At 37.5% G+C, this 25,891-nt stretch overlaps 1 protein-coding gene across 10 annotated transcripts in view; it reads left to right on the top strand.

Annotated features, from left to right (window-relative positions):
• Positions 1–25,891, top strand: part of PDE4D (phosphodiesterase 4D) — a 1,110,708-nt gene that overhangs the window by 888,640 nt on the left and 196,177 nt on the right. For all 10 annotated transcript variants that reach the window (XM_036845542.1, XM_036845544.1, XM_036845541.1 and 7 more), the window contains 2 exons: positions 698–889; positions 21,143–21,179. In XM_036845542.1, the coding sequence (XP_036701437.1) occupies positions 698–889; positions 21,143–21,179 (229 nt within the window). The remainder of the gene's footprint in view (positions 1–697; positions 890–21,142; positions 21,180–25,891) is intronic.

The raw sequence follows: 25,891 nt of genomic DNA, 5'->3' as shown, positions 1-25,891 counted from the left end.
GGAGTGTGAAGTTCCCGAAGGAAGAGTGTTACATATCGAGGTTGGGAAAAGGGTTCATGTGAACCTTATCTTGAGGACAACAGTGAGCCACTGAAAGGTTTTGAACTGATGAATTACACAGTCAGGTTTACATTTTAAGAAGAATCATACAAGGTGGAAAATGGATTCAAGAGACTAATTTAAAGGCTCTTATAATAATGTAGGTGACAGTTGACGGAATCCTGAACTTAATATACTGGCAGTGGGGATGGAGGGAAGTGGCCACAATAGAAATTAGTGATTGGGTAGGTGTAGGTGGGAGTGGAGAAGCCCAGGTTTGGGGAATCAAGGATATTAGGCATGTAATGGGCACTTGTTGAACTGAACCCAAATATTTAGTGAATTACTATGTAAAAGGGATTGTGTACTTAGGAGAGCTAGTCTTTGCAGAATGGCTCCCTTTAAACTGAAATTGAGTTCAGAGAGACCTATATATTTTGTAGTTGGTCAGTTAACAGAGGTACTGAAAGGTGTAGGAAGACAAGTATATGAAGTCAGTGTGTTTTTTTTCTTTTGTGTATTTTGGTATTACCATTTTTTTTGACAGCAGGAATCAGCTGTAAGTTTTCCTATTGTCAGTTCCTAAACTGAAGTCTCCCTTTACTAAACTATTAACATACAATTCACAGCAATGTCATTCTTTCTCCTTAATTGACAGCTTCGATGTGGACAATGGCACATCTTCTGGACGGAGTCCCTTGGATCCCATGACCAGCCCGGGATCTGGGCTAATTCTCCAAGCAAACTTTGTCCACAGTCAACGCCGGGAGTCCTTTCTGTATCGATCCGACAGCGATTATGACCTCTCACCAAAGTCTATGTCCCGGAACTCCTCCATTGCCAGTGACATGTAAGTGTGAGGGGGAGCAAAGAGAAGAGGGCGTGCTTAGAGAAAAATCAAGTAAATTTCCCTCTAGAGTTGATAAAACCAATGATATTTGTTCAACTGCATCATTCTCTAATTTAAAAAGGATGGTGGCTAAAATTATACAAGTTGAAGATAAATGGTAGATTGGATCTGTCACTCTTGTTAAGAAACATTTATTTTCCCAGAGAATACGTTGTCTGGGAAAAGAGAGAATTAAATTTGCAATGGAGACATTTACACTTAAAACTTTAGCTTATATTCATGTAGGACCTGAGTTTAGCTACCCAACCATGTGTATATTTTCGAATATTTTGACAGGCTTTAAACTCAGTTTGCAAGTCCCTGTGATATTAGCACGTATAGCCCTTTGAATGTATCTCCATTGACGTACTGTGCAGATGTTAGCCCTCGTTTGTCAGTTCATTTGAAATCTTTGTGAAGGTTTGCCTAAGTTAAACCATTTTTGGAATATTAATCACTGGAGGCAAGTACAGAAATCATTAGACAGACTTGAATATCATTTTAGACATGCTACAGCTTGGAAAGTAATTAAAACTGATAAGCAGATTCGCGGATCATATACCATCATTAGCCCATTTTCTTGTGCTTACTGTAGTGTTCATTAGTTTCCTAGTTTCTGGAGGCTTCTAAATAGGATCTAACTCTCACTCAATACCTGCACTGTCATTGGTGGTCACTCTGCCTCTGTGTAGAGTTAGTGTCTACTTTCCTCCTCTGCATCTAGGCATTTGTCTGATAACATCACCATCTTCTCATGACACCATCTCAAAAACTCAGCACAGGTTGCAGTACATCTTAGAGGAACTGTATGGGGTCCCCAAGGGTCTAGTGTGATTCTTGGTATTCTAACAGATCATCAAGGTATCTTAATAGGTCTCTATTGGATTTTAGAAATGAAATTATGCTTTACTCACTTCCCAACCTATGGCTCTTGGTTGCCATTTATGAATGGTTGTAAAATGACAACACTCTCTTCTCCCTAGGAATGAGCAACTAAAGTACAATCACTTTGATTCAAATTCTGAATTATGAAATTCACATTGTGTAACTGTCTTTGTTTGAGAACTGCAGGAGATAGAAGAAAATTCTAAGACAGAGTTCTTGTCTCAGATAACTAATAATCTTATGAAATGACAGGTTTTAGATCAAATAATTAGTGAAAAAGACAGTATGTAAGTCCTAATTTCTGTCCTTGTGGTCTACAGGTAAAAGCATCTCATCACCTACCTCTATGCACAGGTCTCCACCATCTTTCAAAAACTATCCAATCTACTCTCCTTTTTTGTCTGTTGTGTTTTGGCAATAAAACTTCTCCATAATCATATCTCTGCCCATCCTTCCAACCCCACCCCAAGATCTACATCTATTCTCTATATTTCCTTATATGTTGTTGTTACCTTAATATTCTGAAATCTATCTTCGACTCATACTGACCTCTGAAAATCCATTAATTCAAGTAATGTTTGTTGGCCACCCGTAAAGCAGAAGTCGTGGTGCCAGTTATTAAAGGAAATACAAGGTGCATTTCATCTCCTAGCTGCCATCACTGTTGTGTGCTCTCTTCCCTACTGCTCACAGACCTCTTCTTCACCAGCTCCTCTTATCACCCCTTAACATATTTCCCCAAAGTATAGCCCCTGACCCTCTGGGCTCTGCTTTAGAAAACTCTTTTTTATATATGTTCGACTATCAGCCTTCATCAGATGACTTACTGCTCAGTATCTCTGGCCCTGCAACCTCAGTTGAGCTCCAGATCTATAGCCCCTAATTGCCTTCTGGAAGTTTAGACTTTCCTGTTCAACTGTTCCTTCACACTCACTAATTAATACATATTCGTCATTAATTCATTGTATTGATGGCGTCCACTCTCCTTCACTACAAAAAGACTTCCTTTTCCCTTTGGCTTTATTCCTATGTTATTTTTATCCCATTTTCTTAGGTTTGAAAATTAAGACATTTGTTTATTCATTCATACGTAATAAAAATATTTACTGAACAACTCTGGTGTGTTTAAAGCTCCCCGTCTGCATGGGGGTAGGGGGAGAGGCAGGGCAAAAGGGCTGACATTTTAGACCTTTGGAATAAAATCTGGTGAGCACCATCGTTGAGGCATTTATGAGAGAAAAGGAGAAGAGAAGGAGAGTTTGCCAGCCAGGGATGGTCAGGCGAAGGGGGCAACATTTAGATAATGTGGGGTGAGGGAAATCATGGCTCAATTAAGGAATGACTGGTTGGTGTGAGTAGGGAAATGTGGCAGGAGAAAAAGAAGGTTGGAATACAGTCTATGGGACCTCAGAGCCACAGGTTTTTAGCTGGGACCACGTGATCGCATTCTTGGTTTTATTGCTTCTGATTACTCTGTTGTTGAATGATTGCATAGAATGAAGTGATTACAGGGAAACAGATCATGTTGAAATTCATAGAAGCAAAGCAGGCTAAATATGATGGAGGCCCAGGTCAAGGGAGTGGGGGTAGGATGAGGTTAGTCCAGATGCAAGAAGCAATAGGCTTACAGAATGTTGTGTGTGTGTGAGCGTGCGCGCGTGTGCATGTGTGTGCGTGCACATGCACGTGTGCATGTTGGGAGACAGCCAGTGGGCAAGGAGAATCAGAGAGAATGTTGACGTCTTGACCCCGAACAAGTAAATGAATGGTGATGTTGACATGGGAACACAGGATAGAGTGGATGACATAATGACATAATGAATTTGGCTTTTACACGTTGAGGCCAGAACTCTAGGAGAAACAAGACAACAATTATAGGACAAGGACAGAGAGCAGAAACAACAGTGCAGAGGGTGAGGGGAAATTAGAAGAACCAATTAGCTTCTGTAATGACTAGGTTTGGGATGACCACTGGGAGAAGCATCTTAGTGGGGTAATAGAAGAATTAGTGAGGGAGTGAATTGAAAGTGGAGATATCAGCAAGTACAGGCATCTCTTTAAAAGGTTAGTAAGTTAAAGGGGAAAAGAAAAACTAAAGCTGCTTGAGGGAGAATTAGGTTCAAGGGAAATTTTTTTGAATTCAGAACACTTAAGCTGAGGGACGCAGAGGTTAAGTATGGAGTTGTAGCTGCTGATGAAAATATGATCATGAGCCTTAAGGGACTAACCCTGAAAAAGTAGTAGAGACAAGTACTGCATTCTTTAGAACAATAAAAAAAAGAAGTGAAAGGGGGAGATATAAATTTGGAGATAGATGGCTGAAATGTTTAGAGAATTGATGGTTTATGATCTCTACTTTCTCATGCAAGTAGAAAGTACTAAAAAAAAAAGAACGTATATATGTGGATAACTGAGTCACTTTGCTGTACAGAAGACATTGGCACAGCATTGTAAATCAACTACACTTCAATTAAAACAAAAAAGAAGAAAAAGAAAGTATAGCCGTCGATGACTAAAGGAAAGAGTGATGAGGCAGCTTGAGAACGGGGAAAAAGCTTAAAAGAGCCACACTGCAATTATAGAAAGAGAACAGAATAGGGGTGAGTAGAAAAGAAAAATGCTGAAAAGCCCTATAGATAATTATATATAATGTTGAATGGATGAATGACCAGGTTGAAAGTCATCTCCTCCAACTTCATCAAAGGTGAAATAACTGGGCTTTTGATAGAGGCCAGGGACAAACTCACGGTGACTTAGTAGACTCTGTTTTACATAGTTATGTATTCTACTGATATTTTCTACAATTATAGGAAATTGATTTTTGGATACCAGTGTGTATCCGTGCATTTTATGAAAAGGCTACAATATTTAACATCTAAATAGTGCTTTTCTTTCCAAAGTAAACTTACGAGGATGACCTCATTTTTCCCTGTACCTACTCAAGAGTTCCTTTATCTGACTGGACTCACGTAAGAGTGACAAATCTAATTAGACCGTGATGCAACTCTATATTTTGTTGAAAAATAATGTCTTGACATGTTCAGCTTTCTCATTCCCCCTGGGTATTTATATTGCAGCAATAAGGTTTTCCTTTGACACTAACTGACTCCTGAAAAGCATTCTTTCTACTAGGGAGATGAAGTTTCTATGAGAAGCAAGGTGAATAGAATAAATAACTACCATTTCAGTCTTCAATCTGATACTACACATTCCATCTACAGATAAAGTGTTATCCTTTCTCTTCATTTGACTTCACATGTGGCCATATGTAAACCTCCATTTTCTTACCTAGTTCATGATAATGCTGGGAAGATTGTTCGGTGTCTATAATTCAACTGCACTTTATAGAGAATGACATTATTATATATTTTAATCACTTTTGATGATTTTATACTTAACTGTTCTACTTAAGCTTTCCTATTGAGAAAATCCCTTAGAAATTTCAAATACAAACAGTAGCAATGAAGGTTTGTGATTATCTATTTGAATGAAGTGTTTTGGAAAACCATTAAATGCTCTTTAAGTTGAAATATAATTGTTTAATTTGTTGGTAAAGAGAGAAGGAAGATAATTACCTCCTATAAGACAGGATGGCATTATCTTATCTTCTATAAGTAGATACTGATTAAATAGCTGAGGCACAAGAAGAAAATAAGACTAATAATGGTAGTAATAATAATCACAGCATATGTTGCATGTGTACATCACTCTTCATTCTTCTAAGTATTTCACATCTGTAATCTCATTTGATATTTTCCACAGTCCTATGCAGAGGGACATTATTATGCTGTTTTACAGATGAGAGACCCAAGGTCCTGAGAGCTTAAACTTCTTGAAAAACACAAAACACATTTCGATCATTTCTACGAGAACATTATTTGCAAATGCCATAAAGTGCTGTGAACTATTGTGGCAAAACTGCTGAGAAACAGAAGTACCTGTTCACCAAATCCAATTGACCAAATGAATGACTTGGCACTATGAAAATTTAGTTTCCATTTATAGTTTAAGAATAAAAGAAGATACAAGCTCAAATTTCAGAGAAGTAATAAAGAAAATATGCAACTGACTCTTGGAAAATATGCAACTGACTCAAGTCTATAGAACTAGGCTAAACTCAGCATCTAAAAAAATTAGCTTATACAAGGCAGAAGAGAAGTTCCTGGCAGCCACTGCTCAGAAGGCTGTCACATAGTTTGTTAAATGTAATCCCCAGTAGCAACTTAATTCTTAAGAATAATAAGAAATAGAAAAAATGTTAATGATTAGCATGAGTACAGTAAAGAAATAAATACATGAAAAGTAAACTTAAACTATCATTAAGAGTAAAAAAGTATTTTATAAGAGTAAAAACAACTAGATAACAGAAGGTTGCCCAAGTGCTGTCATGAAGAAACATGAAGAAAATTACAGAATAGATGGATAATTACATTAAATATGTGCAGTTTTTTTTCCCCTCTTAAATTCTTCAGAATGCATTTAAAACTATTTTCACTTCTGGATAACAGTTACTTCTGTTGCTGCACTTCATTCAATAATATGTTATTTGTATTTACAAATACATAGATACGAGTCCCTGGAAAAATTAACAGGAGAATTATCAGTAACAAAACAAATAGAATTTAATCATAAAACTATGAGTTTATTGAATACAAACTGCCTGTCAAACCACATCAGTTAAAAACACGTTTCAATTCATCTGGATAATGGACCTCTAGTCTCCATCTTCTGCTGAATAAACACTAACACAGAGAATCCAAAGATGATCCAAGTTGCTCTTTACTCATATCTACATACTGATACATACGGGGGAGGGCATGGAAGGGGCAATGAAGAGGAAGTGAGCGGACCCATTGTACCATAAAAAGCTGGGGCACACTTGGCAGTCTAGCTAATTAGTCCCCGTCACCATACAGAAGTATAGGACCTCATTTATCAAGGCTTTGGGGTGCCCCATGTGGGCATTCTTTCAGCTAGGAAACACTATCCCCCATCCCCAACTCAAATTTCTACCCTTTCTTTAGCAGTTAGGAAGTCCCTCACCACCTCTTGAGCCTTTGTGAATTTTCAGTTGTAGCTGTTCCTGGCCTCTTCCTATGACTATGGGGTAGAAGGTGGTATTGCCTCTAGTCCTGAGTTTGAAAAAGGAAGAATGATTGCTTATATACCTATTCATCAATTCTATTACAGGTTACATTATTCTTCATTAGTCTTACTAAGGTATCTTTGAAAAGAAAAATAAAAAGAAATGTTGCACTACAAGGGTTCTAGTCCTCACTGGATCTACATGAAAAGTCTGTAACCCCACCTAACTATATTTTTAGATCTTATTAGCACTGATGAGCATCTGTCTCTTTTCTAACCTTGATCTGCCATTTGAAAGTCCCCTACCATCATGGAAACACAGAAAGGTGCTGTGGTCAAATAATTCCTTCCTCAATTCCTGAGTTTTCCCAACTGGGGGAGTGTCCTCACCCCTCACTCAATGGTTTAAGAGTAATGAAACTAGGGCCAGGGCATGTGCTGAGGTACCCTGGACCACCACAGGGAACTCACACGGGTGCCAGAGGTATTTTAAATTTTCAAGGGAAACGCAGAAACATCTGTCAGTCACCTGGAGAACTAACAGCTTGAAACAGTTCCCAGTTTCAACTTTAGATCATTCCTTTTCTTTCCATGACATCATATCTTTGCAAAACTGGGTTATTGACAATTGCTGTGATAAGAAGCAAGCACTGCCCAAAACTCAGCGTGGACCAGGAAGTGAGGGAGGCAGAACATCCAAGCTCATTCCGGAGTGAGAAGTTGTGCAGGACTCAACAAGTGCTCAATTGTGGAGGCAAAACCTTATTAAATCGTTTGAACTAAATTCTTAAGAATTGCCACTGGTAGTTATTTCTTTTGGCCAGTGGGGTGCTGTAAAAAAACTACTGAGGTGCTAAGAGTATCATGAATTGAAAAAGTTTGAGAACCTCTGGATTAGGGTGTTTGTGTCCTTAGGATTGGAGCTAAATCAAATCTTTGTGTGAAGAGAAATTTTGTTAAGAGAAAGAAAAAATTCAGCAGATTTTTAAAGCCATGAACTTCCGGATGAGCTCTAGAATTGAGAATTTATCCTATCCTTAATTCTGTTAGGACCCCAGGTAGACAAATAATTCATTATTATCAAGAGCGATATCATTTTGGTAGCGAGCCAGATAAACTAGGATTTTTCTTCCACTCCTTGAGGGTTGGCAAGTTACTACTACTATTATTATTAAGTATTGATACAGACACTAAACTTACACTAGCCATTAAATCCCAAGAAGTCTATTGACAGAATATTCTAAGGTCATTGGCTACTAGGGTACTACTACTAGTTGTGCTATCTTTTTTCATCTTTCTGTTGTTTTAAAAATTCCACTTCTCTGTTCAGTCCCTGGGGTCGTTTTATTTCTAGCTCAAAAAAACAGGAGGTCCATAAATGGTAAAATAATACTTATAAATTAGGTAAACATGCTTATTCAATTTTTGAAATAAGGATTAAAAATAGCAGCTGAATACACATTTTATATTTCTAATCTCATACTTAAAAAATCATAAAAAGGAAGCTCTAATATTCTGACATTTTGAATGACCATGTTTGTTAATGACACAAGGTAAAAATAGTCCATTTTAATGCATTACCACAGCATTTGTTTAGTATCATTGCGCTCTGCTCCAGTCTTTTAAAACAACAAATCATGTGTTCTAATATCCCTTGCTTATCACTGCCAAAGTGATATATCCTGAGGTCTTAGGGGACATGAAGAGATAAATATTAATTATGAAAAGTTCTTAAGGCAGAGGGAAAAAGAAATTGAGATTGACAAAACTTACCAGTAATTCATTATTTTCATGCTAAGGTTACTAAAATGCTATTATGTCTTTAGGAGAGTTTGCCCTAATATTTAGCATCCAATTTTCTTTTCTGAATTTCCTTCATACCCAGTATACTCCTCAGTGTTTGGACTCTAGTTTTAATTGTGAAAAAAGAAAAAAAACAGAAAAATAGTCACCTGAGTGTTCCTCAACTCCTGTAACTTTAGGAAAAAAGGCACTGTGAAGATAAACTATTTAAACTTGTAAATGATTCACTATGCAGTTATGCTTTTACCTCAGACTTAATACTTTACACAGGGTAACATCTACTGTTTTAAAAAATGTGGGAGAATGGTAGCTTAATAATAAAAGTGATTACTCCATAATTTTATGAGATCAAATCCCTGCTAGAGAGCAAACTCATATCAACCTTGGTCAAGGAAGAGCTGGCTTATTATGCAGTGTATACAAAGAACATAATCTCTAAGAGCAAAGTATGAATAAAATTAACTACGCAACTAAAATTAGGAACATTTGAAAACCATCTTCAATGAAAAAAGCACAGTAACCTGCATAGTGCTCTCAGTGCAGTGTGACCCTAGATGAATGAACCAAGTTGAAAATTATGAGCTCTCCCTGCTTCTTGTAATGGACAAATGGCCATTACACAAGAGGATCTAGTTCTGTCAGTTATAGATACTGTGCCTGGGACTCTCACTTGCTTTTTTATCCCAACACTCTTTCCTCCATGTACTAAAGAAGACTAAAGTCAAAACCATGTTCTAGTGTTATAAAATGAAAATTTTCTGAACTTTAAATCTTGATAGTGGGTGGTGGGAATGGAGCGGATGGTGATAGGTCAGGAGAAAGGAGAAAGCTGATTTCCAATGGAGGTAATCTGTGTCTTCTACCACATTCTAAATAAGTGTATTAATTGGCTGCATTTTTGAATGAGAGTGTCATGCTTTCACTCATTCAGCAAATATTGACAGTACCTACTCCATGTCTGGGTATCATTTGAAGACACCATAGACCCATGACAACAAGACAAAAATTGTGTTTGGATCATGCATTCCTGTCATTAAAAAAAAAAATCTAGATACTTACCCAGATAGAAAAGGACATTTACGCAGTCAATATTGATATTCCTATGTAAATCCCTGTTTCCACTGACACATCAATCACTTTAGCTATTGATTTTGTTTGACAGTCTTAGATCCTTAGTGAATTTTTCTCAGTGTCTCCTGTACAGTTGTATGAGCCATATAAGGAAAAATAATCACACTACTGGAACATTTATGTGATGTGCTTCTTGAGATAAGATATACCAGGGATTGTTAGTAAATCATCCTCACTAAATCCCTGTAAGATGAAAATTTAAAGATATGCTATTACAAATATGAAGGAAGAGAGTCTTCAACCATGCCTGTGGTTTTTCTTCAGAAAAAGACAAGTCAAGAATATCAAACACTGGGCTTTGCTATCAGATTCTTGGCACTTTGTGGCATGGTTGAGGTGAGATTCACTGAAGAAATATCCCCAATTATTCCATCTGCCTATTGCGGTTTCTCTCAAGCTTTGTGTCAGCTTCCCATTCATTGTCTTGAGACTTCAGGGTTTTCTTAATCTTGGATGAAGAAAAATTTGTTGTCATTGACTACTGGATAGTTATGTCTATACATATGTAAGACCTTAACTCCTACAACCTGTCAATGGAAGTAGAGGAGTTAAAAGCAGAAAAAGAGCTGCATGAGCTGTTTGTATATTTTGGAGATTAATCCCTTGTCAGCAGCTTCATTTGCAAACATTTTCTCCCATTCTGAGGGTTGTCTTTTTGTTTTGTTTATGGTTTCCTTTGCCGTGTAAAAGCTTTTAAGTTTAATTAGATCCCATTTGTTTATTTTTGTTTTAATTTTCATTACCCTGGGTGGTGGATCATAAAAGATCTTGCTGCGATGTATGTCAAAGAGTGTTCTGCCTCTATTTTCCTCTAAGAGTTTTATAGTGCCCAGCCTTACATTTAGGTCTTTGATCCATTTTGAGTTTATTTTTGTGTATGGTGTTAGGGAGTGTTGTAATTTCATTCTTTTACATGTAGCTGTCCAGTTTTCCCAGCACCACTTGTTGAAGAGGCTATCTTTTCTCCATTGTATATTCTTGCCTCCTTTGTCATAGATTAGGTGACCATAGGTGCGTGGGTTTATCTCTGGGCTTTCTATCCTGTTCCATTGATCTATATTTCTCTTTTTGTGCCAGTCCCATACTGTCCTGATTACTGTAGCTTTGTAGTATAGTCTGAAGTCAGAGAACATGATTCCTCCAGCTCTGTTTTTCTTTCTCAAGACTGCTTTGGCTATTCAGGGTCTTTTGTGTTGCCGTACAAATTGTAAAAATTTTTGTTCTAATTCTGTGAAAAATGCCACTGGTAATTTGATAGGGATTGCACTGAATCTGTAGATTGCTTTGGGAATATAGTCATTTTCACAATAGTGATTCTTCCAATCCAAGAACATGGTATATCTCTCCATCTGTGCTGTCTTTGATTTATTTCATCAGTATCTTATAGTTTTCTGAGTACAGGTTTTTGCCTCCTTAGGTAGGTTTATTCCTAGGTATTTTCAAAAAAAACCAAATAAGCCAATCAAAAAACGGGGGGAGCATCTAAATAGACATTTCTCCAAAGAAGACATACAGATGTCCAATAAACACATGAAAAGATGCTCAACATCACTAATTATTGGAGAAATGCAAATCAAAACTACAATGAGATATCACCTCACACCAGTCAGAATGGCCATCATCAAAAAATCTACAAACAATAAATGCTAGAGAGGGTTTGGAGAAAAGGGAACCCTCCTACTCTGTTTGTGGGAATGTAAATTGGTACAGCCACTATGGAGAACAGTATGGAGGTTCCTCAAAAAACTAAAAATAGAACTACCATATGATCCAGCAATCCCACTCCTAGGCTTATACATGGAGAAAACCATAATTCAAAAAGATACATGCACCCCAATGTTCATTGCAGCAGTATTTACAATAGCCAAGACATGGAAGCAACCTAAATGTCCGTCAACAGAGGAATAGATAAAGAAGATGTGGTACATATATGCAATGGAATATTACTCAGCCATAAAAAGGAACAAAATAGTGCCATTTGCAGAGACGTGGATAGACCTAGAGACTGTCATACAGAGTGAAGTAAGTCAGAAAGAGAAAAATAAATATCGTATAATATCGCTTATATGTGGAATCCAGAAAAATGGTACAGATAAACTTATTTGCAAAGCAGAAATAGAGACACAGATGTAGACAACAAACTTATGGATACCGAGGGGGTGGGATGAATTGGGAGACTGGGATTGACATTTATACACTACTATGTATAAAATAGATAACTAATGAGAACCTACTGTATAGCACAGGGAACTCAACTCAATGCTCTTTGGTGACCTAAATGGGAAGGAAATCTAAAAAAAGAGGGGATATATGTATACGTATAACTGATTCACTTTGCTGTACAGCAGAAACTAACACAACATTGTAAACCAACTATATACTCCAATAAAAATTAATTTTGAAAAAAGCAGAAAAAGAAAGGGCATCTGTTTACATCTCTGCAAATGTGGGAGTCTACACTGTGACAGAAAATCATTTAAGCAGTTCAGTGCATGATGTCGCCTGCTAGTAAATGTTATGAATGATCCCAAGACCAAGCCCTTTTAGCTCCTAGTTTTCCTTCCAGGGAGAACAGGGCTGCATGCAGATCTCATGTTTCCGTGTCTCAACATCGATTCCTCCTTTGGGACTTAGAGAACTCCAGACTGAATTTGTTCTATCCACCAGGGCCAGTTTTGTTTGTTTGGCTGGTTATTTTTTTGTTCCTTTGTTTGATTTTTGGATTTTTTGCCAGGAAAATCAGAAAACAAGCATTATGATTTATGTGTTATCTAAAAGTTCCTGTGGTGATTTTTTAAAAAGTGCAATAAAGCACAAAAAAAAAAAAAAGTGCAATAAAACTTTCATTCAATCACTGTTATTTTCAATTATGAGTACATTTTTACAGAAGCTAAAAAAGAAGGCAGTTGGTAAAAACAACTCTTTTGCATCAAATCACGGAGTTAATTCCATGTGTTGACAGCACACTTTTGTTTTATGTCTTTTCATGCTCATTATTTATCTTCAATACGTTGAGTTTCCATTCATTTTTCCCACCTACTATAGAGATTAGGTAAAATTTCCTACGTGTTTCACTATTTCTTGGTGGGTTTTGTTTGTTTGTTTGTTTGTTTTACATTTGTTTAAAGGTAGCCCATCTTGTACTATATTTATCCAGGAAAGGAACCTGATGTTTCCCAGACAGACAGCTTGTCTATAACCCAGGACTCCAAACACCGAAGCACTTTGAAAGTGGTGAAAGGATGTCTTAAAGGTTCATGAACAAACCTCGAAGACATCAGTTCAAGTTTGGGATATTTACAAGGTCCACCATGTTTTGCCCTTTGTGGCTCTAAGTTTCGGTGCACTGTTTGGGAAGTGATGTATATAGAAAGGAATACATTCTTAAAATTGCCTGACGTCTGTATAATCTTTATAGCTGACGTAGAATTCTCCTCTAAAGTTTAACACTTGATCCTCAAAACAATCATGTAAGGAAACAATGGAAAATATTAACTCAGTTTCAGAAATCACAAAATTCTGCTCAAAAATGTGTCTTGCATGTGCACACACATGCACGCCATGAATTAGAATCCAAGTATCTTGACCCTGAACATAGTGATTTCGATCAGCAACTGCTGCTAGACTACACCTTTTGGCATTTGCTGGCAAGCACAGTAGCCTCTAGGTGAGAATATAATAAGCAAAGCAATTAAACTAAAATCTTGTTTTCCCTTTCATGGGTGGAGAATCTTGATGGCCATTTGGGCAAATCTTTCCACTTAGGGTCTTTGCCAAACAATCAAGTATTTTTGTTATGTTAATATATCAATGCTCTTTTGCCCCCAAGCTTAGAGTAGATTTTTTTTTTTCCCCTTATATAAAACATTGTCTTCCCTTGGAAAACTTAAAACTGAAGTTTTGTAAAGATTGCTCAAGAGCTGCACTGGTCAAGATGAGAGCCACTACCACAGGTGACTTTCTCTTAATTTAAATTAATTAAAATTAAATAAAAGTGGCATTCAGTTCCTCACTTGCACTAGCCACATTTTCAGTGCTAAGTAGTAACGGTGGCTAGTGGATACTGTATTAGACAGCACAGAGAGAGAACATTTCCATCACAGCAAAAACTTTTGTTTGACCGTGATGTTCTAGAGTCTAGAATATGTACTTTTATGGGGCTTCAGAACGGTCTGAATCCATTTGTGCGTGCAGAAGGCAGCGTGATGCAGTAGAAGCGAAACGGTATTTAAAGCCTGGGTTTAAATCCAGCTCCACTGCTCATTTTCATGCCTTGGGATTTCATGACTCACTAAGACTTCAAAAACCATCTGGGGGACTGACCCAGGGTTACTAAATGCTTACTTTGCCAGATAAATGACTTTATTTATTTAACAAGGAAATTCCCCCCGATATACACAATCATTTTATTTTCCAAAGGCATTTCACTAGAATTTTTTACAAAGGGAGTGGCACATATTCTCAGAATAAAGGAGAGTTTTCCAAAGGAATACGGTTAGCTTTTTTTTTAATATGACTTTTTAAAAAACCTTACTCCATGGTTCATGTTTATTCTCACCTTCACAGGGACCAATGAACATTCTCTTGGGCCAGTACCAGGTCTCAGCCTGGCATTTGGAAACCACTGAAGTCTGCTACTTGCCAAGGGCATGACCACCGATGAGTTACTTAAGTTCTCAGAAACCAGTTCCTTATCTTAGAATGGGAATATGAGCATCCATTTAATGCAGAGGCATCAGAATTAAATACCGTGTGTTAGCAGAGCAGGGTCTGGTAATAGTAGGCATGCAGAACACATACTGCCCTCACTCCTCTCCATTTGATCACACCCTTCCTTTTAATCTCCTGCATCATTTTACCTCATGCAGATCTTAAAAAATTGTTGTTCTAGCTACCCATAAATCTTTTCCCTGGGAACCCATCCTAGAGAAAAACCAAGAAGGCAGAGCCGCTGACGTTAAGAACGGGCCTGTCAAATAAGATAAACTAGAAAGGAAGAAACTGTTCCTACAACAGAGTGAGGGCACTTGTGAAAGATTGCTGTGTACTCGGTCCTTTCCCTGTCCTCCTTCCCCCTCCCCCCCCATGGAGGTCAGTCATCAAAGTTCCGTGACACCAATTTGTGACATCAACACGCCTAGAAGGACCGCTTTATTGTATTAGCTTTTATTAAACAAAATAAGTAGGCTTAGCAAGTGTCTCTCCACGTGCAAAACACTTTTAACTTCTTACAACTGGAAAATCTTTTGCTGAATAATTCTGAAAGCAGACGATCTTTCATGCCATCATTTAACTAACAAATTTGAGGCCATTTATTGGCATCATGTACATTCTCTAACGAAGCCTAAATTTTTGTTTTATGACAAATAAAGACGAGATTACACTTCAGACTAGAGAATTTTTGCTTATGTTGCATTAGCTCCAATTTCATTTACTTTCTCATCAGTGCATGTGATATGAGCACACATGGGCCTAAAACTGAGGGTTTTATTTTTAGAATGTTTTTGGTCAAATATCAGGCCAAGGCCTTAATTCTTAAAAATGTGAATAAGAAGTGAGCAAATGATTTAAATTTCAGAAGACTAACTTCCAAGGTCACATCCCTTTCTAAAGTTATATGATATATTTTTGTCTTTTTAATTTTTTAAGACTTCAGACAGCATTTCTAGTTTCACAGCAAAATTAAGAGGAAGGTATAGAGATTTCCCATATACTTTCTGCCCCCATGCCAGAAAGGTTCATCCGTTATAATTGATGAACTTGCATTGACACATGATTTTTTTTTTAGATTTTTTTTTTTTTGATGTGGACCATTTTTAAGATCTTTATTGAATTTGTTACAATATTGCTTCTGTTTTATGTTTTGGTTTTTTGGCTGCGAGGCATGAGGGATCCTAGCTCCCCGACCAGGGATCGAACCTGCACCCCCTGCATTGGAAGGCGAAGTCTTAACCACTGCACCACCAGGGAAGTCCCCACATGATATGTTTTTAATCTTAGGAAGTATACCTTAAAATGTAATATTCGCAGAGCAGATGGTCTTTGAAGGGTTTTTATATTGAGTAGTACAGGCAAAATAATATAGTAAATTTTCTCTATGCGGATAAGTATGGTGGTGGATACAGTACCTTTATCTCCCCCCCCCCGACCCCATTTGAAATACAGAGGCAGAAAATCAAAATGCTTTCCCTAGAATGACACTCACATGCACACACAATATATACATAAATACATTTATATGTAGATGTTTACATATACATATATATATGCACATAAATGCCATCTCCAGAGGCCTTTGTTACATATGATATGCATGTAATCTTGCTACACTCTGAATATGGACATATGATATTAAACTCTCAGCCAGAATTATCACCTCAGTAGGAAACCAAAAATTATTTTATTTCATTTTATTATTTTAGTTTAGGGTAGAAGGACATGAAAATCAGCAGGTGGGTAGAGATTGTTTTGTTTTGTAAGTCATTTTAGTAATTTTTTTGTTTTGATTTTTTTGCATTTATATGTTAACTCTTCCATTTGTTGTATTTATGGTACATATCATCTTTATGAAATGGAAAATGCCTAGAGATTAGGCGTTGTTTGGGATGTGCTTTTGGCATTGATAAATGCTATTACTGGTACAGAATTGCAGTGTTTTAGCACAGACCCACCAGAGTCACATTGCCTACCTTTGAATCCTGACCCCATCACGCCATTGTCCTTCTTGGGCCTTCCATTCCTCAGGTACAAAAAAAAATTTAATAGGAGATAATCAGTGAAATGTGCTTTGCACAGTTCCTGGCACAGAGTAACCATTTGATAAATATTGGTTATCATTATTTTATAAAAATTCTAACTGTTTGAAAGTAATACCATTATTATTTATCAGTTTGTTGGATATTTGTACTCTGACTTTTTAAAATAATTATATTGAAAGCCCATTTAAGAAATAAAAAATACTGGGAACATATTAAAAGGGCCCCCAGAGCTGAAATCAACAAAACATTGAGTGACTTTCCTGGGCATCAATGAAAGGGATGCCAGGATAAGTTACCACTCAAGTCTATTAGGAAGTTACAATTCAAGGACAAAGAAAGCTGTTTCCTCATAAAGTTAAGAACTTGGATGACCTCAGTCACCTGTTTTTGTAGAATAAGTATTAGTTATTTGTCTGTTAACACTGGGCAAAGGGCTGTAATTTGGTTTCTTCTTTTGGTGCCGATATGGAATATAAACACAAAGGTGATCTTCAAGTGAGGGTAATCATTTCAACTTGATGACTGATAACTATAGTTAGCATTATCAAAAAACCATCAGAGTTGTGTATACAGACATGCACAAATGGCTTGGAATTTGACACTGAAAAATTTCAAATTGAAAGATACTACTGTACACAATACTGAACTGCTTTAATTTTGATCTTATATTAATTTACATTATTTTTAGTTCTCAGTAAAATGTTGCTGGACATTCTTTCCAAAATGCAAGTTTCTGTAGTAGTGATTTTGACCACAGGACCAAGCTTTAAAGGGATTACTTGAATTCTAAGTGGCGGTAGCCTCAAAGAGGAAGATCACTTTCAGGTATGGCTGAGGTTGGCTTTGTGTTATAGGAACTTCAGTCCCTGGGGTTCCATAAGCAGAAGGACTAATTTTTTTTACGTACAGTGGAGCTAGTTCTAAACTAAAAGGCCAAGCAATGCAGAGAAGCCATATCCTCAGGTGAATCTGCTACCAGTGAAGCAGAGTTTTTCATTTGTTTTTTGTCTGTTTTAGTAGTATTTTGTCTACTAGAAGTCTATGGAAATCATAATACCTCCTTCAAAAGTAATTTTAAAAAGTTCATTATATTCTTAAATGTGACATTTACATTTTCTCAGAGCCCACATTATTTTTTTGGAAAAAACAAATCATTACAACAGTTATCTTTGGATGGCTCTTAAAGTTTTTCTGTATTTCCCAAAGTTTCTACAGTTAATATGTGTTTTATATTCAGTATATGTATAAATGTTAGCTTTTACAAGGTCAAGTACATTGTGTATGTATTTGTTTATTTTCTATGTCTGTACTTCTGTGAACATGGGAGTAAAGAGTGGTGAGTAGGAAAGTTCCTCCTGTGGCTAATTCCTGGGTGTTGTCAAACAGGGCTCCCAGAAGCATTTTTATGCTTCTAAATGCATTTTTTATGTTGGGCTCCCAGTAGCATTTTTATGTGCATATTAAAAATAAGAACATACTTGTTCTCTAATGACCCTCTAATTTTAAAAGAGGTGGATCAAAGATGGTGATGAATGGGTGATAGTTTTGAGCGTAAGGGAAGAAAGACACCAGGATTTCAAAATACCACTCTCTGTATGTTTATCATTTCCCTAATCCTACTGACAAACTCCAGAGGAGAATGTCTTTCTGGTTTTATAGCCAGAGAGAGTGAAGCACAGAAGATCAAAAAGTTTGCACAACATTCAGGAAGTAAGCCTCAGACCATGGCCCCCCTTCAAAGCACTAATTCATCCAGCCACCTACCATCCTGAAATCTGCAACGCGTGATATTCAGAAGCAGCAGATACTTTGTGGCCTCTAATGCTTTTCACAGCTTCATAGGATTAGAAATCTTCTCTCAATAAAGTATAAACTTTCTTCTAATTAACTGCTGGTTTGGTAATAATAAAGCGTGGAAAGGCCCTTTTCCTTCTGGTTTGGTAATAATAAAGCGTGGAAAGGTCGTTGCCTCGTGTGTTTCAAACACAGTCTTGAAATGAACTAGGTTACAAAACTGTATTTCCAGGTGCTGCTGTTGGTTGAGCTTATTTTGCAAGAGGGCAAGGAACTTTTCCCCATTTAAGTGCTTAAACAGTTTCTGGATCCTGGTGAGGTGTCTGTGAGGGTTTGCTTTTTGATTTCTCTCTTTCAGTTTCTTGCCAGTGTTTCTGGCTTCTTATTACAGAAAGAATGAGGGTAGAAATGAAAGCACTGTGGTAAATAATACAAAAGTAGCGGAAGGATGGCCAGAGCCATAGGGAGTAGTTCTTGACTCTGTTGTCATCCCTCCCAGGAAGAACGGGGAGTTCAGTGGTGCGCTGCTGAGACGCCCATCCCCACCTCCAGGGGCCAGCAGTGCAGGCTCAGAACTCAGCAAGCTTCTCTTTGAGGGAGGGGAGAGGCTGCCCCCGCCCCAGGGGCCAGAGTGCGTGGCTCCAGTTCAGCCCATGGGCTCGAGGGCAGGCTACCGACAAAGACTTGGGCAAAGATTCTGTCATTATACATTCGGTATATATTCAGAGATAATGTATTTTTTTCTGATAAATTTATTTATTTATGTATGTAATTTGGCTGCGTCGGGTCTTGGTCGCTGCGTGCGGGCTTTCTCTAGCTGCGGCGACTCGTTGCAGTGCGTGGGCTTCTCATGGCACGGGCTCTAGGCGCGTGGGCTTCAGTATTTGTGGCTCGCAGGCTACGTAGTTGTGACGCACGGGCTTAGCTGCTTCATGGCATGTGGGATCTTCCCGGACCAGGGTTCGAACCTGTGTCCCCTGCTTTGGCAGGTGGATTCTTAACCTCTGTGCCACCAGGGAAGTCCCTATTCAGCGATAATTTAAACCTTACATAATTTTGAAAAGGATAGGCTATTTATTGAGGACATTTGCCACTGAATTGCTAGAAATAATCCTACTGTGACTAAAATGAGACGGTCTTGAGATATTTGGCAAAAACAATTTCTGGGCAAGTCAAGAGTGAAATATTTCCATCACTAAAATTATAACTAATTTTCTTTATGCTTTGACACGGAAAGAAAGCAAGACTGATAAATTACCCTAAATATTGTATATTCTAAATAAATATTTTATAGTGCTTGGGAATGAGATACAACCAAAGATAGAATTAAGTGTTTTAATACACATGCACATGCTTTTCAGTTTAGAGTGATTCAAATCCAGTGTAATTCATGTGAAAAATTAAAAGACTTATTTCCAGGGATTGATTTCAGAATGATACTGTGCCTTGGCCAAGATGACTAAGTTCTTAGAAAATAAACTTTGTAGTCGGGAAATTATAAAGAATAAAATGGAAGAAAAGACTGTACCTTGGGAAAATATCTAGATTTTGTGTTAGTTAAATTTTGGCTCTCTGAATAATCTCTCCAAAGAGCAGTGCCCCTCAAAAGGTGTAACTGCGGAACAAAGAGGGTGCAAAATAACACATGTTTCCTTTAAAGTGTGTTCCACCCCTTTTCTGCTTTATTTTCCCCACACTTTGAATTTCAAGATCTCTGTGTAATTTGATGATGGCCGTAACAACTGGTCTAATTATGGGCAGCAATCCATTTACTAACGTCACCCATACGCTGCTTGTGCCGAAGCATATTTCATGAGGGCTGTTTTAGGTCACTCAAGCCCTTTCCAGAATTGTTCATGAGTGAGTGAACCATTTAGTTGCAGTGTTCTCAGTTAGGGTCATGTCCGGAAGCTTTCTGTGTAGAATAATTCCATTCCCTTTTGATTAAAGAGTTCCAGCTAGCTAGATCAAGAAGTATCCCATGGAGATTTTGGAAATCCTTCTCATGAACTATTCATACTAAGAAACACCACGAAAGAAGTCTGGGCCTGGGTTTCTTACTTTCTTCCAAGCAGAATGTTCACAACTTTCCTTGACTCTCCCTGTGCCTCCAAGACACGTCATGCTGACACCTTGCTCCTGCATCCTCGGCACAGTGTCACTGAGGTTGCTGTAGCAACAGCACACACGGGGTAACATTCCCCCGTAACTACGGCGGCTGGGACGTGAGTCAGTTGAAAAGTTGCACTGGTTTTTATTAGAGTATGACGCAGTCTTACGTCATCCACAGTTCCGAGCCCATCCAAGGCTCACACATGGTGATGCAGAGCACCTGATGGTCATCACCTTCCAACGTTAGATGGTCCAGGGACCTCTCACCAGAGCCATTGCCGTTGCTGGCTCCTTCCACAGCGCCCCTCAGTAATACTTACCATAAGCAGCAAAGAGTAAAACTCAGGCCCCGCTGCTGGAACTCCGTTTCTACTGTTATATATCCTGTGCGCTTAATAAGTGCCAGTGACCTTGATTGATGATCAAGAAGCCCCTCTTTTCACCCAGGGAACTGGACAATGGTTAACATCCCAGAAGACACATCTTCACGCCCGTGACTGAGAAGAACATGTGTTGAAGAATAAGGATGGAATTACTGTAATTCTCTGTGGGGATTTATGAATGAGAAACTTACTATTTAATATTGCTCGAAAGTGGTCCTAGAGTGATCAGTGCCATCTAACGTGGGCTTTGGTTTGTTTTTCAGACATGGAGATGACCTGATTGTGACTCCCTTTGCACAGGTAAGCCCAGCTTGCTGAATGGACAGGTTTCTCACTCATCTGAAATTTTAATTGCGGGGGTTAGTTCGGGTTCTTAATTTCATTCTAAATCAAACACAAGTACAAATATAAATTCTGTGGTTCATTCCAGTAATTTAAAAGCCATGCTAGAGAATGTGACCTTGGCCATATTGGTCTGTTTCCTATAAACCCATAGACCCAATGAGTATCTTTGCTTCAAATTACAAATTACCCAAGTGACATACTTAAATGGGACCACATTTCCTTAACTGACATAAGCACTAAAAGAGGAAAGCTATATCATGGATTAAGTTACATTTAGTATAATTAGGTGCATGATCAGTGCTTGAAATTCCGTATTCCACTTCAACTTGATGCTTTATTTACTCTTTTTTTAAACACGTTATTTGTCCAAAGATTTAACTGAGTGGCATATTTATGTTTATTTGTTCCTTTTAGGTATACAAATCATGAAACTACTTTAACCACATGACAGAAATGCTAGAAGGTGAAAAAACCATCTAAAGAATTTTGGAATATATATAAAGTGGTTGATAACCCGATATTCTTTGTATAGACCAGTGCTTCTCAACTCTAGCTATGCATTAGAATCAGCTAGAAAGATTTTATCGCATGCTGCACCTCTGATCAATTGAATCCAAAGATCTGGGGGTTGGACCCAAACACCTGTAATTTTTAAAGGCCCCGGGATTTTCTCAGGAAAAGTTGAGAGCCACTGGTATGGACAGACTATGGATAGAATGGGATAAAACTGATTCAACCTGGGACACAAAGCATGTTTAAAGCCAACACTGACTGTTAATAGGAAATGTTAAATATTGGAATACAAGTGATCTAGAGGGTTATAAAAATCATAATCAAGGCTACATCAAAACTAGCTCTACTGCCTTGGGCAACTCACTTAACTTGCCTAAGACTTCTTTTTTCCAGTTGGTAAAACTGGGGACTCAGCTGGATTAAGATAGTCAGGGCCCAGTCAAAGCCCATCATCTACTCTTGCTAAATGAATGAACTTGGGCAACTGACTGAACTTGGGCAAGCCTGGTGTCCTCCTCTGTGAAATGACACTTACAAGACTACTCACCTCATAACATTGTCAAGAGATTGAAATAGTACCAAGCTTGTAAGACGCTCAGCACAATTTCTAGAAAATAAAATACTTAATGAATTTTGTGTTGTTATCAGTAAGGGTTCTTTCATCTCCAAAACGTCATAATACGCATTGTTTTTAAAAAATGCATAATGACAGTGTTTGGATAGCAGTATTATGTATGATTCTTCCACTTTTTCAAATTTCCTGAAATTTTTTAATTGCTATAATTTAGACCAAAAATTTAATGAGTCAGTAAATAGCAAAGTATATAGTGATCTTTTTCATTGATGCAGACAATTAAAGATAGAATGCAACCACCATCCTTTTAGAAGGTTAATGTCTCATTTGCTTCAAGTTTTGCTGGATATCATTAGTTCTTTCTAATATCTATATTTCTATGTTCAAAACATTTACAATCATGTTTTCATAATATTTTGTGATAGCAAATCTTACAAAGCTAAGGACTTTTAATTGGTTGCTATTGAGAACCCATAACTTTATATCTAAGAGCTCAGAGCTCTTAGATATAGTGCTCTCAGTAGACAGAATAAATCAGGCAAAATAATATATAAATAACCATCACCAAATGTAGAAACAATCATTCCAACTTGAGTTTATTTAGGTTATTATTCTTGCTTCTAACTAAAATCTCTAGGTATTGTAAGAAAAATATACATGAATATATAGTAAAATATGGAAAAAAATAATCTGTATATGATACCTTATCATCTTACTTCTGGTAGTATGTATGAATCTCCAGCTAACTGGTCAATAAATTTGACTTGAACCTTGCTATTAGCACTCTTAAATTCTAAGGAAACCTAGTCTTTTACATAATTAGACATTTTTTTTAGTGTACTTACAATCTCCAAAAAACTAATAGAATTTCAGTATACTGAGAAATATATATATGTAAAATATCATTTAGTCTGTGTTAGTGAACTGTTTAAATAAATAAGATATATACTTAATGCCCTTGAAATTGGAACTTTGAATAAAACACGCTCTGTGTAATTTTTAAGCATATACGATGCCTGAAAATAATCCTGGAATCTATTTAGGAAAGTTTGCTTATGATTAGCTTAATGACTCATGACACCTTATAGAAGGTGGTTATTGCCCCAGAGGCTGCAGATTCATTTTCAGTGACTTCATCACAGTTTTCACAAATGGCCTTTTACTAGGGTGTATGATCTGGAAAGCTCTACTAGAATTTTTTTCAAAAGCCTGTTTAACCCTGTTCAATTTTGATAGAGCATCTTTGGGGAAGCAGGTAAGAAAGAAGGCCCAGTTAGTGGCAGTTGTCTATGGCCTTCTCCTCAGCCCGATTGGGCACCACTAACTTATTTCGTTGACCTAACCAATAAATAACTCTTCAAATTTTTAATACAGGCTGGAGTATTCACCATTTAATGCTAAATATTATAATGCTTAAGCTGTAAGATGTTTATGTCACTTGAATTGATACCAACATTATTTGGTCAAATATACCAATGGACAGAAGACAGTGGACATTAGACAGGTCACTCAGGGAAGTGTTCAAATAGGCCATAGAATTCCCCCCTTTCCCCAGCATGCTTTGGGGTTTGGAACTTCACACTAGATTATTCTGGTGAAAAAAGCCATACTGCTTTCAAAATAAAATCTTTTACATAGAAAAGAAATATAAGCAAAAGGAAGAAAAAGAAAATTTCCTATAATTCCAAACCGCAAAATAACTACTATTGACATTTTACTTTCTACCCCTTTCGGTTTATTTTTCTGTGCCTACTTTCCTTCCCATAATTCTTGAAAATGGGCCTCCCACTCTAAACTGGTCAAAGTCTGTTCCCAAGCCCATCTTATCTTCTGCCTCCTCTTGACACCTCATTTCTTTATGCTTGCCTTCATCTCCAAAACACGAAAAGATCCCTCCCTGTTGTTTCCCAGTCACAGTTTACTGTGAAGCTAAGAGAATAAAATCTTAAGTTACGAGAGAATTTAGGAAGATGTGTAAGGTCATATTCCACTTTGATGGATAGGGCTGAAGCATCGTGCACAGACGTAATCTTCAGCAAAGATCCTACAATACCCCTCCATATTCTATTCCCAAGTCTAAAACACTGTCAGGGTTAGAAATTCTTGCTGGTGTTCAACCTAAACACTTTTCCACTTCCAATTTCTTATGTTTTCCCCTCTAAGCTCAGAATCCTTTTGATCCCCAGGAAAATAAATATTTTATTGGTTTCCATTTTGAAATATTCTCCTGTGTTTGGGTCAAAATCTTTTGGTTTGGGTATTCCCTTAGGGTAAGTGTTGACAGGAATGATGCCGTGTCACCTGATGCCAGTCGGCAGGTGGCCTTTTCCTCCCAAGGGTGTAGTCACAATTTGGCCAGAGTTCTTGAGGGGACCAAGGAACACCAAGGAGGCACAACACTGATGAAATGTAGGGAACCCTGCTTTGTAGTCAGTTGCCTCCAGCCCCACCTCCCATTATTTGTGTTGCATCGTTTGTGACTACCTTGTAGAACTCTAAGTCAACTAGAATCCTCCTCTGGAGGCGTGCAATATTAAAAGAAGTGGAATCTTTGGTTAAGGAAAAGATAGGAAATGTCCAAGTATTATCCTGGATCCTTGGAGAGACCCTCATGTCATTCAGACTGAGCCGATATGCCTGATTTAAAAATACAGGGTAGGAACAAGCAAGTCATTTCACCTTTACTCTTACCAAAATACAGCACGTGGGATAATTTTAGGAAAAATGCAGTGGTTATTAACCCTGTAGAACATTACTGTTCCTTGGTAATTGGACATTGTCAATTTTATAAAAATGCCCTTGCGTGTCTCTTCCCCATTTCACTCAGAAACAGTAATCTGGTGATCTCATCATTGAATCCAACAGGCTGTCCCTGCCTGGCTAAGAAAGAAGAAAATCATCACATTTCAGTTGCTTATACCTGTTAGGTTTTTTTATCCTTCATTAAAATAAATTTCAGTAGCATGTTCTAGGAATCTAAGTACTTTTGGGGTTGAACTATATAAAACTATCAATATTCAACCTTTGCTGACATACAAAAACAGCAAGTTCATATGGTTTAACCAAAACGTAACTTGGAAAGAGGTTTACTATCAAAATGACCTCTTTGTCTTGTAAATAATCATAATTTGGCTCCAAGTTTTTCTGGAGCTAAAACCCAGGCAAGGAGTTCTTTCTCCCTCCTCGGCCCCTCCCACCCCACCCAACCCAAGGCCTGTGGCAACTCATGGTCTTTGTTTTAGTGCCATCTAGTGGCATAAAGTATATTTGGAATCAAAAACAATCCTCAAAACAATTTTTTGTTTGTTTGTTTTTGGTTTTTTTGGTTATTTTTTAAGCAGGAGTTTTTTTTAACACGGATGTTATTGCCACATCTTTTTTTTTTTTAAAGCAATCTCCTCTTCAAACCTTTATAAGAAATTATTATTATATAAGTACACATTTCTTTTAGGCTGGTGTGTTCAGATGTTTAACTTTTTAATGAAGTCCACATTTTCCTGCCATTTTCAGTGAATCTTATTGGTTAATAGATGTTTAGAAATACCTAAGAAAGTCTGAGATTAGTGTGTGCAAATAGCAT

This window comes from Balaenoptera musculus, chromosome 3, assembly GCF_009873245.2.
Source record: "Balaenoptera musculus isolate JJ_BM4_2016_0621 chromosome 3, mBalMus1.pri.v3, whole genome shotgun sequence".
Taxonomy (NCBI): Eukaryota; Metazoa; Chordata; class Mammalia; order Artiodactyla; family Balaenopteridae; genus Balaenoptera; species Balaenoptera musculus.
Note: the sequence above shows the minus strand (reverse complement) of the source record. Positions and strands in the feature narration are given on the sequence as shown.